This window comes from Mesoplodon mirus (assembly GCF_964341445.2).
Source record: "Mesoplodon mirus genome assembly, chromosome: 10".
Taxonomy (NCBI): domain Eukaryota; kingdom Metazoa; phylum Chordata; class Mammalia; order Artiodactyla; family Ziphiidae; genus Mesoplodon; species Mesoplodon mirus.
In genome coordinates, this window is record NC_138986.1 from 8,584,880 (window position 1) to 8,604,082 (window position 19,203).

The 19,203-nt window shown below is 43.5% G+C and overlaps 1 protein-coding gene across 1 annotated transcript; it reads left to right on the top strand.

Moving 5' to 3' along the window:
* The first annotated feature begins 9,874 nt into the window (after positions 1-9,874).
* On the top strand, positions 9,875-18,641 carry TAGAP (T cell activation RhoGTPase activating protein). Its single transcript, XM_082634212.1, has 9 exons — positions 9,875-10,133; positions 10,221-10,274; positions 10,588-10,654; positions 11,928-12,094; positions 12,784-12,945; positions 13,425-13,534; positions 14,908-15,103; positions 15,687-15,801; positions 16,475-18,641. The coding sequence occupies exons 1-9, from the start codon at positions 10,035-10,037 to the stop codon at positions 17,743-17,745; spliced, it is 2,241 nt and encodes a 746-aa protein (XP_082490338.1). The 5' UTR covers positions 9,875-10,034; the 3' UTR covers positions 17,746-18,641.
* The last annotated feature ends 562 nt before the right edge of the window (positions 18,642-19,203 follow it).

Sequence of the window (19,203 nt, forward strand, 5' to 3'; positions counted from 1 at the left end):
TATGTGCCTTATCTCTCTGACTGCCTATTAAAGGTTCTTGGGATCATTCTGGACACGGAAGTTTGCACAGTTCCTTTGGAGTAGCCCCCACATTTTTATCTTCAGAAACAGCACTGAGCGTAGAAGCCAGGAGCAGAGATACATTCAAATATCTGATAAAAGCAGAAGTGTCACTCCTGACTGGGGAAGCTGTCATTTTACTCATTCTTACAAATGAACATTTGTGAACTTCCTTTTGGGCCCCCAGGGCTGTCTCAGGGTGTCGGAATGAATTTCTCCATTGTAACGGCCTGCAGGCTCATTTCAGGGGCAAGACAATGCATGAAAGCCAACAAATTGCTAGAATTGTGGAAAAACCCAGTGATTATAAAAATGTCATTACATAGACCGCCCCAATGCCCAGGAAGCAGGAGTAAATGCATTTACTTTTTACTTTTTCATGACACTTCACCAGTAGGCTTTCCAAGTGTGGTCCCCAGACCAGCTGCCTCAGCATTGCCTGGGACTTGGGAGGAAGGCAGAGTTCTAGGCCTCTCCCCAGACATGCTGAATCAGAATCTCTGGGGGCGAGGCCCACAATCCGGGTTTTAATGAGCTCTCCAGGGGATGCTGATGACTGCTCAAGTTTGAGCACCACTATATGGCAAATTTGAAAAACTGAGATTTACTGAACTTTTCACAAAGGATACATCTCAGAGAAATGGCATTTGGGCTCAGTTTCACAGTCAACATATGTAAAATTTAGGGAAGATACAAGAATTTTTAAAAAATATGTCACCTGGTTACTAGCATTCTGTATGATGTTTTATGGCCCGAAGGCAGGAGGCAAAACCTTGTGGTTCTTTTTTCTGTAGGAAGAGCTCAGGAGTCGTGGGCTACAAAGACCAGAGCAGGGGCCTGGTCCCATCCACTCACCTCCGGAAGGGGAGGGCTGAGCAATTATGAATATCAACTGTGTATACAGGTGACCAGACGTTCTCCCATGGCCTGGTGTAAATTTGTTCTCATTCTCTCGGTCCATTTTCTCATCCCCCTTTCTCTAAGGGAAGTTTATCAGCTTCACCAGAATCCTCATGGATTCACCTTGACCCCTCTGTCCAAAGACTCTTCATATCAAAAATCACACAAACTCTACACGATACCCCGGGATCTAAATCAGAACCAGCGTGGACTAGAGAGAGAGCATCAAAAAGGCTCCTGTTACTGAGAAAAAATGGCACTCAACCAGTCCCAACCACTAAGGCATAAGGAACGTCATGAAAAGTGGTTGGTAGCTGAATCTGAAAATGAGAAGACCAAGCCACCCACCGAGCACAGACCCCTAAGCACTGACAAGCTCGTTCAGGCCAGGTTGGAGTCGGATGGAGAACCCCTGCCTCTTCACCCGGTGGGAGCTGCGTGGATGCTGACCACACTGCCCCACTTACAGCCACACCACCCTGAACGCCCAGCCCTGGGAGCTGACACGGTCCTCAGAGGCCATTTCCAGGAGACGTTCTCAGGAGACACCAAATAAGACATAGTATCTGAGAAAGGGACCACACGCATTCAAAATGACAAATACTTTTCTTTTTAAAAATTTAAACAGGAGGTAAAAGCCCTGGATAATTTTTTTTCACATGAGAAATGAAGAAAGCATTAAGTTAAAAAAAATTAAACTAGAGTAAATATCTCTTTAAAAGGCATTTTGGAATCATGGGCTAACTAAACATTTTTCCATAGTTACCACGTTTTTGGTTCAGATTTTTTTTAACAAATGCCTCACATGAATTTTGTAGACTGCTAACAAAGAACCTCAATTTTCATAATTTTCTGTTTTTCTTCAAAAAAATCTGCTGAATTATGCCATAGTTAAGTGACGCCCAGGGTGGATGGCATACCCTTTCTGACACTGTGTTTTCTTTGTGCAATTTTGGGGCCAAAATGCCATCAGAAAGGAAGGATCCTTTAGTTCTTAAAGTGATATATGAAGTAAGTTGGGGCGTTGCCTTGCCTATGACATGGTGGTAGCTATATTATCAGCAATTCACAGATTCTAATCTCCTAATCTCAGGATATTTTATTTCTAATTCTTTATCGTGGTCTCGATAAGTGGGGAAGGCAGTTTAAAAAGAACATTTTCTCCTAGCCTTTCTTATTTTTCGAGTCAGCTTTCTGAGAACACAGAGTTCTTCAAATAGTATTTTATGCTGAGGCTATTTTGTATTCCAATACAAAGATTAATTATCACAGAGATCTGAGAGGCAAATTTAAAATACATGTATCCACCACAAAAACGCAGGCATCTGTGGGTACAGCGAATAATTCTGCAAGACACAATGACACTTGCAATATTTAGGGACACTGGTCCCAGCAAACCTCAGGGATGTTCAGGTAACCCTCGTGCAGTAGCATGAGTTAAAATTTGGCTGGAGGACAGCCCTTTTCCTGCCAGGAAAACAAATGGCCTTAAAGGACGTGGACTGGATGCCCTCCACACCAGACCGAGTTGCCACCTGCCCTCTGCCCCGAGCGCCCTCCACGAGCCCCGGGCTGGGAGGCGCTGGGACGCATCTCCTCCAGCCCCATCCCACGCGCCCACAGACTTGCCTGGAAGTTTCTTAGAGAAGAGGCAGGCAAGGAGTTTTCCTGCTAATTCACTACAACCACATTCATCAAATAAAAGGAATTTAGCAGAGCCCTGTGCCCCGCCGATTCGTGAATCCCATGCCCTCATTTAAAGGTGAGAACTGAGCCCAGTCTGGCTGGACAGCAGCGAGTTCGCAGCAGAGAGAGGCCGAGCCTTGGGCCACAGTTGACTCCACTGGGCCTGGGCCTTGATTCTAAGCCCTGGTGTCCCGGTCCCCTCAGCCACAGGGGATGAAACATTGTAGGATTTCCTCCTCCGGGAGAAGTGAGCCTTCGACGGGTGGAGGGTGCGCGGTGATGGGACAGTTGTGTGTGTGCGCCCTCCAAGTTCATGACAGAGTCAGCATGCGGGTGCTGAGCCTTGCTGTCTCAGGCCTAGCCAGGTGAGGCCTCCTTCCCTCGGGCACAACCAGAAAGTCCATGGGCCTAAAGCTAATGCACTACTGTCAACATGAGCCTGCGGATCACAGTGGCCAGGCTTGCTGGGAGAGGGGGTCCTCAAAGTCAGTGGCATATCCCCCATGGGCATCACTGTCCCATCACGACAGAGAGAAGCTCCTTCTCAACAGAGCAAAGACAAAGAGGCTAATACACATTTCAACACCAATAAACATACAGTGAGAGTCAAATGCTTTCATTTAATAACAGAATTTTATTGTGGAAAATAATGGAAGGATAGTAAATGCCTACTCTGTACAATGCACCCTGCAGGGCACTTGTAAGGACAAAAGGTGAAGATTGGCCCCTGCTTTCTGGAGGCACAGGGTGAACTGCTGCTGCAGAACAAGGGAAGGGAGCTTGATTCGCTCTGCAAAGGCCTGTGGGATGCAGCTTAGAGGACATGGGACCTGAGCTGGACTCGGAGCGGGGGAAGGGGATGACTCTACAGGGCTGATGCGGTGACCAGCCTTCCAGGGAGGGACACAGCTTAGAGGATATGGGACTTGAGCTGGACTCGGAGGGAGGGAGGGGATGACTCTACAGGGCTGATGCGGTGACCAGCCTTCCAGGGAGGGACGCAGCTTCACCACAGGCCTGGAGGTGCAGGGGTGCGCTTTTAGGGAGTGACAATAGACTCTGTAGCTAACACATGACAAGTCATAATCAGAAAAGGAGGCTAGGTTCTTTTTAAATTTTTTTATTTGCAACTTGAAAAACTTTCTAGAAGATCAGTGTATCCATCAATCATTAGGTAGCCAGGTACTGTTGTGATGTAAAAGTCCTCGAGGAAACTGTGACCTCTTTGGGAAAATAGTCCTCTATGCAAGAAGTAATTGATATCACTCTAATGGAGAAACTTGGGGCTCTGGGTCACTGAGCGGACCAAGGCAGAGAAAGGAAGACGGAGCCTGGAATGGAAGGACTGGTTCTCAAGTGGGTGTTCCCACAGCGAGATGGGTAAGACTGCACAGCCCATCTGGAAAACACAGGGTGAATGACTCAGAAGTCTTGGTCACAACTGTCAGGACTGGAGTAGTAAGAGCTTTCGTGAAGGGGTATCCTGAGTCAGCCTGGAGATGCAGGAAGAAACCTAAGTGCTCTCGGTAACACCACGAAAATGCACACTCAGCATAGAAATCACAGACCCCGTCCCAGAGTTTATTGTCTTTAGACACTCGCCACAGTAAAAACGAAGCCAGTTCTTGGGAGAAAAATCTGTTGTGACCAGGAGCTAAGTAATAAACGTCCTAACGTGAGAATCACCTTTATGAGTGTGTGTTTTTCTTCAACCTGACCGCCTGTCTTGTCTATTTCTGCTTGCTAGCAAAAGCCATTTAAGTTTCTTTCCATGTTCTGAAAACTCTTGTCCTGCAGGGTAAGAACTTGCTTTTCAAGAGAAATTATGAGGGAAGACTATGGAGAGAGTGAAACTGATCTTTCCTTTTTTGTTTCTTTGTTTTTCGATATGGCTGCTTCCAAATTTCACACTGTATTCACAAATGTTCTACTACTGTAGAAACTGCAGAGGAACTGCAGCAGTCAAACTTACTCTGAGAGTTTCAGAATCAGTGGTGCAGGACCTGTCCTCTATGACTCTATTTCCACAGTGGGAACCATGTGCCGAGCAGGGCAGCACTGATGGTGGACAAGGTGGGCGTCTCCTTGGCCAGCCACCGGGACCAGCTGCTGATGGTGGCTTCCCATCAGTTACAAAACTTACCTGTTATTTAGATGACGACTCTTAGAATCTCCCAGGGCCGTCAAAAATGGTACTTCCCTCTTGGTTCTCCCATCAATGGTCCGGTCTATAAGAAGAGCCAAAAGATATTACTGCTTTGAAAAATGAGGGGCTCTAACTTAACTTTTTTCTGTTGGCTTACTTACTACTAACTTCAGTAAAGTAGTGTGTGGTAGGCAGACGGAAGAATTATAGACAAGTGAAATACGCTAATATCTCTGTGTAACAGTTTCTGCAGGTCACTGAATCTTTGGTGCTATGTATTTTGTAAAGATGATGTAAATTGTATTTGATTGATTATTTTTAATGAAACTGACAGAAGGAAATTTTGGAGTTTCAGGACAATGTCCTAAATCTGACTCTGTCTGCTTGGTAAGAACTCCCCATAGGGATCCACCTGGACTCCTCTGGTCTAAATTGGTATACAAGGTCTAGACCTCTTGTTTCCATTTATAAATGAATCACTTGAAGGATTATCCTTAAGAGAAATCGTGGAAAGAGCACTGGACTTAGTGTCAAAAGACTAGGTTCAACGGAGTGACGCTGGGTAAATGAACTGACATGGAGCCCCAGGTGAGTCAGCCATAAGACAGGGAGAGTGACGTACTCAGTGTGGTTCTAAAAATGATGTGAAATGAGGTATTTGGATATGGCTAGGACAATAGGGGGCATGTAGTAGTGTTAAATAAGCATCTCACTACCCCTTTCTTTCTCCTTGAAATCTTAGAATGCAGAGCTGATGATGGATGCTGACAAAGGATGTTACCTACTGAGAAGTGTCTTTGTCTGTTTCTTTTGGGGTGGGAGGCATGGGGGCTGCAGGGGTTGAATAGAAGAAGCTGGAAGGCTATCTCCCAGGATAGAATGGGATTTAAAACAGGAAAGGCTTTCAAGACAGGCTTCACCCTGACATAGCCAGGAGCCTTCTGCTGAATTAGGGAATGGCTCACTCAGCAGTTGGAATGCTCTCAGAAAGAGAGGACTTCGAGAACAATCTCAAAGAGACAATTTGGTGAGGGGTGCTGCAGAGAAAAAAGCATCAGGATATGGACAGGACGTTAAACTAGTTGCTGACTTAAAATGCATTCAGCCCTGAAATTCAATGTCAGTAAATATCCATGTCTAGTCCCATAATTCAGTCTCAAAAAAAGAAGAGGAAAAAGGAGGAGGAGGAGGAAAGGAAGAAAATAGACCAGATGAGAGGGAATTTTTTATTCAATATAACTTATAGCATTTGCATTTTTATCATTTCTTCCTTTTAAAAAGTCCAAAGTTATCACCACGTAATTAACAAACACATTATTCCGCTTTTCAAAAGAGCTGTTACTGAAACATGTAATGAACATGTTTATATAAAAGTCTATTTCTGGGCTTCCCTGGTGGCGCAATGGTTGAGGGTCCGCCTGCCGATGCGGGAGGCGCGGGTTCGTGCCCCGGTCCAGGAAGATCCCACATGCTGCGGAGCGGCTGGGCCCGTGAGCCATGGCCGCTGAGCCTGTGCGTCCGGAGCCTGTGCTCCGCGGCGGGAGAGGTCATAACAGTGAGAGGCCCGCGTACCGCAAGAAAAAAAAAAAGTCTATTTCTTATTGTATTTCATAATAAATTTAAAGACATGATCCTCTACATAAAAAATATATATATAATCCCCGGCAACAATCAAATTTCACTTAAACCTTCACAATGTTGTAAATGACGTATCCGAAGGGAAACAGCACTCTTCTTATGTCCTACTTCCTCATTTTTCCCCATGGCCATATGTCGATGGCTGAGTTTATAGTTTATATATAGAAGGACATTTGTGTCCCTAGGACAACCGAGAAGAAATGTAGTCAAGTGACCACCATAAAGGACACGAGATTCAGAAGTAGAGGAAAGGGGGTGAAGACTGCTTGGGGCAGCTGCCAGCACAGAGCCATCATGAAAAACATGGAAAATCACAGTAGATGTAACCGAGCAGGAAAGAATCCTTTCTTCACTCTAAGACTTGTTGAAGCTCTTAATAAACAATATGCAGTGTGGGGTGATGGACTGTCAGGCAACACACCTTGGCAATGATTTTCACTGAAAATGGCCATGGCTATAAATAGGGTGAAGATAATAGGCAAATAAGACACGAATGTGGAATGTTCTCACATGCAAAGATATGATGTAGATCAGCAGTTCTCAAACTTTTTTGGTCTCAGGAACCCTTTACAAAATTATTGACAACTCGAAAGCACTTTAATTTACGTAAGTTATATCTACCCATATGTATCGTAGGAGAAATTAAAACTGAGAAACATTTAAAACACAAGAAAATGCAAGTTTGCATTCCCATAGCTGTCAAAACATCCCACACCATGTGGTCTCTAGAAAACTCCACTATATACTCTTGAGAGAATGGAGTCAAAAAGGCAAATAGCATCTCAGTATTGTTACAAAATAGTTTGACCTCGTGGACCCTCCCGAAAGGGCTCCAGGGATCACTAAAGGCACTTTGAGAATTGCTGGTGTATGAGTGTTTGAGTTTCCTCAAGAACCCCCCGGCTTGGACTTGTCAGAAGACACAAAACGGAGGGCCTATGATGTCCCCATCTCTCACTAGAGCAACATACTCTAAAAAAAAGGTTTTTAACATTTTATATATCAGGATTCTAGATTCATCCTCCTTTGAATATAGAATCCCGTGACAAAAAGAAAGTTTTTAAATCACTGGTGGAATGTGTATTGTGGGGTATAGGGCATAACATAAGAAGCCCTAAGGGTTAGAAAACAATATGGTCTTCATTTTTAAAAAGAGGGAAATATGTCAGTTGAGGATGGATGCTTTAGTTGTGAGAGCCGTGCAGACATTACGTTTCTTAGAAGAACCAAAGAAAGTATCCAATGAAAAAGTTCATAAAATACATATTAGCAAAGAATATGTATTATAGTAATAGCCTATTGCGAATATTTCATAAGTAAATGCATTTATACAGAAATTATTTATTGAGTACCTTCCATGTGTCTGACTCTAGGATAGGACAGCATAAATGCCCTTTTTCATAATAATAATGAAAATCAGTGAATTCATCTCACAGGTTTGTAAGAGGGAGGGTGAAAGGGCAATAACATCTACAGATGTGGTGGGCTGCTGCGTGAACTCTGGCAGTTTTAAGAGAGGGCGCCTCTGGCTGGAAGCCTGGACACTGGTTCTGTCCTGAGGTCACCCGCCGAGACTCCAAGTTACCGGGCAAATTTTAACAGCTCTGTGCTTCAGTTTCCCAAAATATGCCTAATCATGACCTCCTTTCAGTATAAAGACAACAGCGCTATCAGTATAAAAAGAGGTTTAGAATTACAGGTGCTAATAATGAATTAAGTCAAGGTATTTGTAAACTTTTTGTTGAAGAATAGCATACATACAGAAATGTACACCTAAGACTAGCAGCACCTGGACCAAGAGATGCACCATGACAAAGCCCCTCTCTGATCCCTCAGAACCACTATCCAGCCCTAGGGAAACGCTATTCTGGCTTCTAATAGCACAGATTACTTTTGCTGTTTGGGGGCTTTGCATGCAAGATGCAATCTTTTTTTGTGTCTGGCCTCTTTCGCTCAACATTATTTTGTGAGACCCAACCCTATTGTTGAATGTAGCTATACACTATTCATTCTTAGGGCTCTGTAAGACTCCACTGTGTGAATGTGTCACAATTTATGTCTCCATTCTATTGTCAAGGAACTTGAGTCATTTCATATACAGCCTTAAGCCATAGAAAAGACCACCCTTCTCTCTTATCCAGAAGGCAGGATCCACAGATAAAATTCACCATCTCCTTTCTACTTTCGAATGGTCTGACCAAAGGAATTTTTTGTTTACCTCCCATGACAGAATTAATCTAATCTGACTATGACCTAAGTATTGAGTTAGGGAAAGAAGAGGTTAATATGTTGACAGCCTGCTCTGGTGGACGCTTTCTAATTCCAGACCTGACTTTGGATGGTGACTATTTTTCAAAAGAGGCAGCGTGTCTTGGCTTTCTTAGAGGGACAACATCCCGCACCTAGAGGGTGCTTATCAACGTACAGTGACTGGTGAACAGAGGAGATGGTGGGTGGGAGGGGAGACAGCACCCAAACAGGATACGAAAAAAGGGCACCTGAAATTTACCACTTTAGAAAATACAATGATGTTTACGTACGGAATAACACCATTTCTTATTCATACATCCCACCTGTGACATTAATCAGAGCCTTCACCTATGGCCGTATGTCATCTTTTCCACTCTTAGTAGTTTAAAGATGTCTTGCTTTGAAGTGGAAGAAGAAGAAGAAAAAAAAGAACCAGAGCTGCCCTAAAAGGAATGAGGAAGTGAGAGCTCCCCAGCGTCTGGCTGACTCTGTCCCGGTGACAGCCCGTGATGCTCTTTCCGGTCTCAGTAATATTCTGAATTTCCACCTGCCCGCCCCCTCTCCCTTATAACACAGGACATGTGAAGTTAGAGCAGTTCAGTCTCCTCACTGACGGTGGATTAGCTGGAGCAGAGTGTCATGCTGTTTCTCCCGTTTTCCACAGTTCACGGGAGGTAAAAGAAGTCTGGGTGGAGGCCCTCCGAGGGTAAGTACCATAAATTAACACGACAAGACAGTAAGCTGCCTAGCGGGTCACTGGGCTTTAAGATCTTATCCAACAGAAAACAGGGACACCGTGGAATATGCAACAAATAGTGTTATAAAGAATAAACACAGAAAGCTTTGCTTTAACGTGAAGCCTGCACTTTTGGGGTATAGGAATTCTGTACACGTTATCTTTGTTTTATGTCTGCTATAAGTAGCATCCTGGGAATACATTTTGTCCTTTTCCGGTTAGAGGAGAAAATCTGTGCAAAGCACTTAATACAGTGCCCTGACACACAGTGAGCCCTCCAAGTAAGAGTTAGTTGTTATTGTAATTGTTAGTCAGGTTATCTCCTGATGGGAACGTAATAAATGAATAACAAAGTTTGGCATCATGAAGATAGCAGGTTTAAAACATTTAGAAATAAGTGTGTTCAGATGTTGTGTTTAATAGCATAAGACATCTGGTAACATATAACTGACTTTATTTTTTTTTAACATCTTTATTGGAGGATAATTGCTTTACAATGGGGTATAACTGACTTTAAATGAAAACTTTTCTAGCCAGTAGTTTCAGACTTTGTGTTTAATCAGAGTGGCACTGAAACTGGCCAATGCATTACATGTACCCCTCCTAACTTCTTGCCATATGATTTCTCTTATACAGAGCCAAGGCCACACAGGAGCAAAGCTCATCACTGGACAGTCGGTCCAAACTCTAATGAAGTTGACAAGCAGCTGCCATGCTGTACGCGCCCTTCTTACATTTATTCATTCATGCTTTCTCATGGCAAGAGTCAAAGAGGTTTACCTAATTTAGTGTTTTCTCTTTTAGTCAAAAACACTAAATGCCAGTAATATGGAGACATTAATTGAATGTCGATCAGAGGTAAGAAAGCCATGTTTAAAACTTTTTATCTGCACTGTGAGATGGAAAACTTTATTTTAATTGAATATCATTTGTATTGTTTAGTTATCAGGATAGAAAATCAACATAATAAGTGTAGTAAGTTAAAGACTAATATTAACTGAGATTTTCTATCATGATAAGCAGGACATTAACATTGATTCTGGAAGATAGAAAAAATTAACGGACTCTGGACTAGTTTTTGATATGAATAAAATGTTGAATGTATTTTGTGGGGAAAGACTGGGCAGATTTCTTCAGTCATTATTTTAAACTAAAATAAATCTATTTTTAGGGCGACATCAAGGAACATCCTCTGCTGGCATCATGTGAGGGCGAAGACGGTCTTTGCCAGCTAATTGGTGAGTTTTGAAAACATACTGATCTTTTATGTAGAGGTTCTTCGTTTGCCAAACCACAGTGCTTTACTAAGAATTTTTTTTCAAAGTGTTCTTTGAAAGACCACAGAACATTAACACTTGCCTGGCAGGAAGGCTCCAGCTCACTGGAGAGCGAGTGCTCTGATAGAAAAGACCTTCCCTAAGCCAACCCCCCAGCTCTCCAGAGGGGCTTTAATGGAGTTACAGATCTCCTGGCATTTATGTTTTGACAATGAAAGTGTGCATACATGTGAAAAATACACAGTTGCCTGTACCATTTTCGCCCTCCTCTAACGGAGAATGATTCTAGGAGCACATGAAGCAATTGTTACTCATCTCAAGTCCCAAAGAACCCACCGTTCACTCAGTTTTTTCCACAATTCATTGCATTATAAAGTAACCCGGACCCAGTTCTCCTGAACTATGAGGACAAGCCAGTTCTCTATCCATCCTCCTCCACTTGATGGTATAAAAAGTAGAGAAACATATGCCAATGCATTTAGAATATGTAGCTTTTAAAATCAGAAAAAAAAAAATGAGAAGGAAGGAGAAAACAGAGAAAGAAGGAGACTTGTTAGACGTTACACCCATTGCACACGTCTTCAGGATTTTGCAAGGATAAAATATCTTGGTAAGGTCTAGGTTCAAACCTTCCGGCAGCAATTTGTGCCCGCCCTTCCCTAAAGCATCCACTGGGAAAACCCTGCCGGTGACTGTAGACAGATTGCGTGGTGTAGCTCCCTCTAGTGGTGGGTGTTAGCATGGCCACAGAGGTTTGTTTAATGGCCCGCCCAGTGTAGAGCCTTCAAAATGGTCTTGAGCAAGCCACTTCCTCTTCCTGTAAGTTTCTTTTTCTTCACTAGTCAAAGGAAGAAATTAAAATAATCTATTTCACATCAGAAATATCCACCGTGGTTATTAAGGTCAGTATGTTAAGATGGTTGTTTATGATCTGCTTAGTTAGGTTTTGCTCATTTTCTGTAGCAAACAGCTGGTAAAGTGTAAAAAACAGGAAAGGTGGAGTCTTTGAGGAACCTTGGTGTTGCTGTTTAGGGGCTGGCTGCCCTGGTAACAATGTGGTTGTTTTTCAGGTTGATTTTTCTAGATTAAGATTCACACCCTTTGCTTTCTCGGTTTTTCAATATTATTTGTCCCACACGGCAAACCATAGATGACAATATCTGTTGTCTTATCTGGATCCTTGCTTATCAATATTTTAATCTAATTTCTCTTTGTTTTGTTTTCTTGGCTGCAGAAATTAAGAAGAGAAAGAAGGTGTTGAACTGGCTCTTCCTCATGAGAAGGCTTTCTTCTTCATCAGATTTTTCTGGGGCTTCAGAGCCAGAATTGAAGTCATCTCTGTTTGATCAGCCCTTGTCAGCTATCTGCAGTGACAATGACACACTCCCCAGACCCATTCAGGTAGGTTCACATTCACGCGTGAACCTACTTCAGTTTTCTGCCAGCTGTGAAAAGTCCTCGGGAAATCTGAACGGCATTCTCATGCTAAACTTGTTGGGGCCAATCTTTAGGGTTTTTTCCAAGTTTGGAAATGGTGTTCCCACTTAGGAATGCAGTCAGGAGACCACCTGGCTGCTTGCATTCTAGAAATTAGTTGTATTTGCCACTGAGCTCAGGTTGATGGTCCCTCCATCCTTCTGACTTCATGGAGAGAAGAATGCTGAAAATGTGTAGCTTCTGAGAAATCAAGAGACAGAGATTTATAGAGTTTATGATCAGAAATCCAATGTTTATATGGAATGACTTGAAAGGAGAGAGGCCTGAAATAGTTTTAGAATGTGCAAATTCCAGCTTTCACAATTTACCTCCTCTTAGAAAAATGGCAGGGCCGAGGGAGACAGTTCATAGCAACCAGACTGAAAGGCAAAACTGGCATTAATAGTCTCTTGTTAAGACTGTCTTAGTATCCTGGAGAACTAACTTTTATGGAGAGGATGTTTCATAACAGGTAAAGTTAGCTACTGTTCATGTCCACTATTTTAATTCTTTTTCTCCTACCAAAACATAGATTTTTCCTGTGTTAGTAGCAAGCGAAGTGTGTCTTCAAACCAAGGGTAACCACTTCCTATTTCTATACCCCTTTCCTTTAGGATATTCTCACTATACTATGCCTTAAAGGCCCTTCCACTGAAGGAATATTCAGGAAAGCAGCCAACGAGAAAGCCCGTAAAGAGCTCAAGGAAGAGCTCAACTCCGGAGGCGCGGTGGATCTGAAAAGTCTCCCCGTGCACCTCTTGGCGGTGGTCTTTAAGGTGAGTTCACAGCATTGGTGCCAAATGACCTGCTGATGGGCTCTCACACATTGACGCTCAGGAAATAAGATATGGGCTCTTTACCCTACAAAGCAAAGGAAACTGATCTTAGAGTTTAATTTTTTTAGGTAAGCCTTTATTTATTTGTATAAGCATCTCTGTTTCTGCGATCCCAGATTCGAACAGAAAGTGATGCATTAAACTCCCCCCAAATTTCTCTGAGGAAAAGCACTTGGATTGTCCCATGGCCGAGTCCATTCCCCTAAGTCTGGTGGCCCCTTGGATGATGGCCTTACTGCGCCTGTTGTTAGGAAGCTGCTGAGAGACAAGTCAGGTGAGAGATTTCTCCAGGCTAATGAACACAGGAAGGAAAGGGCGCAGCCTATGTAGGGGATGAGCAGAGTCCCTGAGATTCGACAAATAAGGTGAAATGAAGGCAGCACGTTGTGTAACATGAACGGTCCGCTCCCACCCTCCAGGACTTCCTCAGAAGTATCCCACTGAAGCTCCTGTCCTGCGACCTGTTTGAGGAGTGGATGGGCGCCCTGGAGAAGCAGAGTGAGGAGGACAGGATCGAGGCCCTGAAGCAGTAAGTTGCCAGCCTTGTCCCCGGAGGCCAGGCCTGCACGGTCTCCATCCTTTGATTCTTCACATAACTATCAGAGTGGTTTACGTATATTGCAGTGTTTAGGGAGTTTGAGTGCAATTGTTCATCCACTCCCAGAATACAAATCTAGAGGTACCCCGGAAATTTTTAAAAAGTAGTTTTAGCCAAATGAAAGGAAGCACCTCTTCAAAAGATAGAAAGCGGACTTCAGTACTCACAAATCCCAAGAAGTGGGGAGTCTAAAAATATAAGTAGTTCAAGAAGGTATGGAACAAACTCATAGATGAAAGCCTCAAAGCAGGGTAACCGGCCAGGTGTAGGAATCTGGGGTCTCCTTAACCTGCACACTGATGTCGTGCAAAGCAACTATTCTCCCCCAAAACATCCCTTAAAGCATAGTAAACAATCTGGAAGGGGTTGTTCGTTCATAAAATTCCATAGCATATTTCATATTCTTATAATTAACCAAAATGAAAACTATATAAAAACAAATTCCAACCACCGCAAAAACAATTCCATATATAAATGGAAGTGTGACCTGTTAGAGACTAGAAAATCTTAAACACTAACGTTAAAATAACAGCGCTTTTGCCAAATCCTATGAAAGTCTGTCTATATATTATGATTGTCTCACATGGCTAAATATTGTCAATGAAATATTTATTGAATTGAAGACATTAGTGTGTCTGTCCCTACGATTATCACAATCAGTTTCTGCTTACAGACACAGAGCTCTTTCATACAAATATCTTCTTATGAGAAATGAACGATCCTTATGTTACAATTCTGATTTATTAGTCGTAGTGCCAATGTTGCCATTAAAATGTCACGATTTTTATGAACATGCTCTTATAAACTGATTTAATCTCCATAAAGATTCTTCAGAATGGTATACAAATGTGTCGTCTTCATTTGATGAGCAGTTTTAAAAAAGGCAAATGACTGTATTCTTTAAAAAAAAATAGTCTTGCAGCGTTAGAAGCAGAAAGACATTCTACGTGGCTAAATGGTTACTCCACAAAATGATTTTCAAAATGTATTAAACTCTGTATTTTACTGCAGGAGTTAATATTTCGTAACTTAAGATCTATTTAAAGAATAAAGGGCCATGTTATTGGTGTCCTGATCATAAAGGCCAGTTTTTTAGGGCTTCAGGATCTTGTGGTTAACTGATTCATTCCGTGTCAGTTGCCACTGGAAGTGTCTGAATGAATGTTTCACAATGTCTCTTGTGAAAATGAACCTTCCTCATTTTAAATGAACTCTGGGTTAGGCAGAAACTTTCACCTTGCCACCCTCAAGCTAGACAGGCCATGAGCCTCCCCTAAAACAAGCCTTCCCGAACTCCGTTCCAGGGTTGCAGAGAAGCTCCCGCAGCCCAACCACCTGCTGCTCAAGCACCTGGTCTCCGTGCTCCACGTCATCAGCAAGAACTCTGAGGTCAACAGGATGGATGCCAGCAATCTCGCCATCTGCATCGGGCCCAATGTGCTGAGCCCGGAGAATGAGCAAAACCTGTCATTCGAAGCCCGGAGAGACCTGAATGATAAGGTTTGTTTCTGTCTATTTCTGAGAAACTCATTGTCTGTTTGCAAAAGTCAAGCAATAAAATGCCCGTGAATTTCTCTGACTCAGTCAAGATCACGGTGAAAATACGAAAGGCAAATGCTTTGGTCATAGTTCCATTCTCTTGGGTGTGTACATTGGATGAAACTGAGTAAAGTTAGGCCTGCGTCCTCTATCATCCTACGAGACAGAGGACAATCAATACCCATCTTTACATGACTGTGTCCCAGGATGGAAAGGCCCTTTCACTTTTCTCTCTTTCGTGCAACACACTCTGTCAGTTCAGCTACCAATTTGGGAAACTCCTTAAATGAAAATTTTTGTTACTTTAATGTAATAGATTTTTTTAAGTTCACAAATTAAAAATGCATGTCTCAAAAATAATTTTCATATAGGTGATTGTTACCAATTTTCCGGATGCTCCTTTCAGACACATAAAGATTTCTCATGACCATTTTGGCACCTCCCTAACTGCTGACCCCCACTATGTCCCCATTCTTAACCACCCTTCCTTTAAAAATAAATAAAGATCTCGTTAAGCTGACAACCTGTTAACTTTTCCTCACAGGTTAAGACACTGGTGGAATTCCTCATCGATAACTGCTTTGAAATATTTGGGGAGAACATGCCAGGGCATTCCAGAATTGCTTCTGATGACTCCCTGGAACACACTGACAGTTCAGGTGCGGAAGGGGCTCTCAACTGATTCTGACTCTGGGGTCAAGTTCATGGCCAGCTACCAGTCCAGACCAGTCATGTAAAGCATCCCTGGTATCTGAAGCAGAAGTTACCTTCACACATCACCAAATCAGAGTAGACTCCAGTCTGTAGGGAAGTCATTAAACACGGAAACTTCTCTCTCGAGTTTTCCTGCACTGTCTCCTCGGGCTGCAGACACTCATTCAGCTTCAGCCTGGAACCTTCCCCTTCCTCTTCTAAATCATGAAGAACTGCTCATTTTACTAAGTCACTTTTAGCTAGAGAGCTGGCGTAAGAAACTTCTGTTTCCACACAGTGGAATATGGGTCTGTTCAAATGGGGATGGAGCCAGTCAAAAGAGCCATCAAAGGATCAGTTTTCAATTTAAGATCAATAAAGTTTCAGTGGAATGCTGTTTTCTCTCCTTTCTCATTTCCTCCCTCTCTCGCTTCATTTTCCTACTTATCTTCTCCACCTCAAAATAGTAGATATGGAAAGAAATAGAATTTTAATGTGGCCAGTTTCTCTCATGCCAAGCCTCAAATTAGCATCACCAAATTCCCTGGCGCCAGACTTGAAATAAGTAGGTGAACAGTACTTAGGTTTATTTCTAAACGTAACTGAAGAAAAGCTCAACTCTCCCTTAACTTCCCCCAGACGTGTCGACCCTGCAGAACGACTCGGCCTATGACAGCAACGACCCCGACCCCGACGCGGAGTCCAGCGCTGTGGGGTCCCTGAGCAGGTGGCCCCCAGGGTCCTCGGACCCGGCTGCCGGCCTGGAGCCCAGAGGCCCGCTGCACCCTTGGGAGCCTGCCCTCAGCAGTGCACCCAGACTGAAAGGCTCCCTCGGGCAACCAGACAGGAGGTACTCAGACCCCAGCACAGCAGCATCGTCGCAGGAGTGCCTTGAGGGCAGGAAAGCAAACCCGAAACTCACGCGAAGTGAAGATGACTTCACCGCGGCCCAGGCGGCCCCTCGTTTTGCAAGTGAGGAAGCTGAGGACCCGTTTCCAGAGGAGGTGTTTACTGCAGCGGAAGGCAAAACCCAGGGGCCGCGAGACGCGAGGGTGCGGAGCCCGGCTCAGGGTTTGGTGTCAGCGTGCACACTGGCCCCCAAAGCCGGCTCCAGTGGCTCCCTGGATGTGCTCTCCGACAGCTCAGCCCTGGCTTCTCCTTCCAGTCCCAAAAGAAACTTCTTCACCAGACATCAGTCTTTCACAAAGACTGAGAAAAGTAAGCCCGACAGAGAAATAAAAAAACACTCCATGTCATTCTCCTTTGCCTCTCACCAAAAAGTGTTAACCAAAACCCGCAGCTCTGCTGTGGCTGTGAAATCCAAGGGCTGCGCCAGAGACCAAGTAAAGAAAGGTCTTAAAAAAGAAAGCCAGCTTGCCGGCCGAATCGTCCAAGAAAACTTGCCTGACACCCACGGCCAAGCAGCTGTGGACTTTACCTCGGGGGCCCACTCCCTCTTGGTGGAGAACGCGTTCCAGCCGGTGGATCAGAGGAGCCCTGGCGGCCCCCCCTCCTACGAGGAGGCCATTCGGCACCAGGCCTTGGAGCTCGCCACCTACGGGAGCCAAACAGTTGGCAGCATGAGGGCCAGGATGCTGAGCCTGGACGCCCGGCTACCGCCGCCTCTCCCTGTCCACCACGGAGGGGACTCAAGAAATACATGCAGTCAGGAGTCACTGGACGGGCCCCGACTGTGGCCCAGGACTGAGAGCTGGAAGCGGAGCAGGACTGCCTGTGCTTCTATAGATATGACCGGACAGGTGACTGTTGCCAGGAGGCCTGAGCTGCCTCGGCCGAGAACTGTGTCTGAGTCTCAACAGAAGAACCAGCAGGCCCTCCTGGCCCGGCGGTGTAGTCAGCCCGTCTTTGATGCTGATCAGTTCCAATTCGCTAAGGAATCCTACATCTAGGAGGTGGACCCGTCACCCAGACACAGCGCGTGGCACCTCTGTACACACAAGGCTGTGTAAAGAGCTGCTCTTAGACTGTTTTCCAAAAAGTCGTGAATAAGCTCCTTTGGAAAGTTGTGTAGATACCTTCTCAGAGAGGACAGCTACCCAGCTCCTCAACGGCACTCAGGCAGTGTCTGCGCCCCTGCATTTGTGCAACATGTAGCAAATGTATAAAATGCATTCTAGACAAGGTGCTGGGTGCAAAGAGGTCTACGTCGATACGTGTATATATTTGTTTGTGAACTTGTGCTAAACTGCATGGCTGTTCTCTGCCTCCTGGGGCATTTTTCTAGTGGTTAGGGTTTAAAAATAATCTTTTCTTTTTTTATGTTGCCTCAAACAGTGTGCCAATTTTCATATTTTCTACAAATTCCATTTAGGGGAAAATGTTTAAGTCTCTGTTAGAAGTTTCCTCTAGTAAGCAGCTTTGTGATAACTAGTCACCACAGTAAGATGAAAGAAACAGCAAGGAATAGAGTTGTCACTGTTTGGAGTTATCAAAGGCACTGCAAGCTCCAGTAAAAGAAAAAGTTGTTGTTAAAATGTATGAAAAATACTTCAATATGTCCTCTAATCATCTAATTTTCAATTTAGGTAAGTTAGTGAAAATGCATTACATTATGCATCATTAACTGATTTCTAGCACTTTGAGTTTCTTTGTAGTTCAATGGTGTCTTCTTCAATAGTGTGGAGGGAATTACTTTATATGCATTGGCGGGCATATGTAAAACTTCAGTATAATCTCACTACAATAAATTGCCTTCCTTATTTCAAAGTAAAAATGTTCATTCTTTACTGATATGTTGCCTCTTCTCCCTCAGTTCATAGAAACCCACCAAGAAAATCATTCACACATTGGTTCATTCAACAAGCATTTACTGAATATATATTCATTATCCTAGACTGACAGGCAGGGCAAGATGTGGAGCTCATGTTTAAGAAAAAGAGACAATCCCTGTTCTCCAGAAATCCCTGTTCTCCAGAAACCCTCTTTAAGCCAAGTTTTTGACAAACGGTCACTCAGAGGCCAGAAAATTTAGTATACAAATATAATATTTCCTGGTTTTAGTGAATTAAAGTTTTCAGTACTTTTAAAAACCTTATTTTTACGATGCTCAGTTTTCTTGATTGTTAGCAAACATAGTGGTAAAATGTCATATATTAGAACTTTCATGCTCAATGATTAAGATATCCTGGAGATACTGGATTTGATTTTCCTTACTCTATCAATTTCTTTCATAAAACACTGCATGTTTTTGATTTGTTAAAGAAGTATTTTTGTGTTGGCTAGCTACCAGATGCTGAAGACCTAGTCTTTTGAGAAGTGATTTATTAGCAATGTGGTATAAAGTTTAAAATGTTCTAACCCAGATTGCTCAAGGCATCATGTTCAGACCCATTAATATCATTTAAATA

Bases quoted from the DNA above. Each gene is read 5' to 3' on its own strand.
- TAGAP (XM_082634212.1), top strand. From the start codon at position 10,035: ATGATTTCTCTTATACAGAGCCAAGGCCACACAGGAGCAAAGCTCATC. The intron at 10,275-10,587 runs GTAAGAAAGCCA...ATCTATTTTTAG, and splicing joins TAATTGAATGTCGATCAGAG to GGCGACATCAAGGAACATCC. The intron at 15,104-15,686 runs GTTTGTTTCTGT...TTTTCCTCACAG, and splicing joins GGAGAGACCTGAATGATAAG to GTTAAGACACTGGTGGAATT.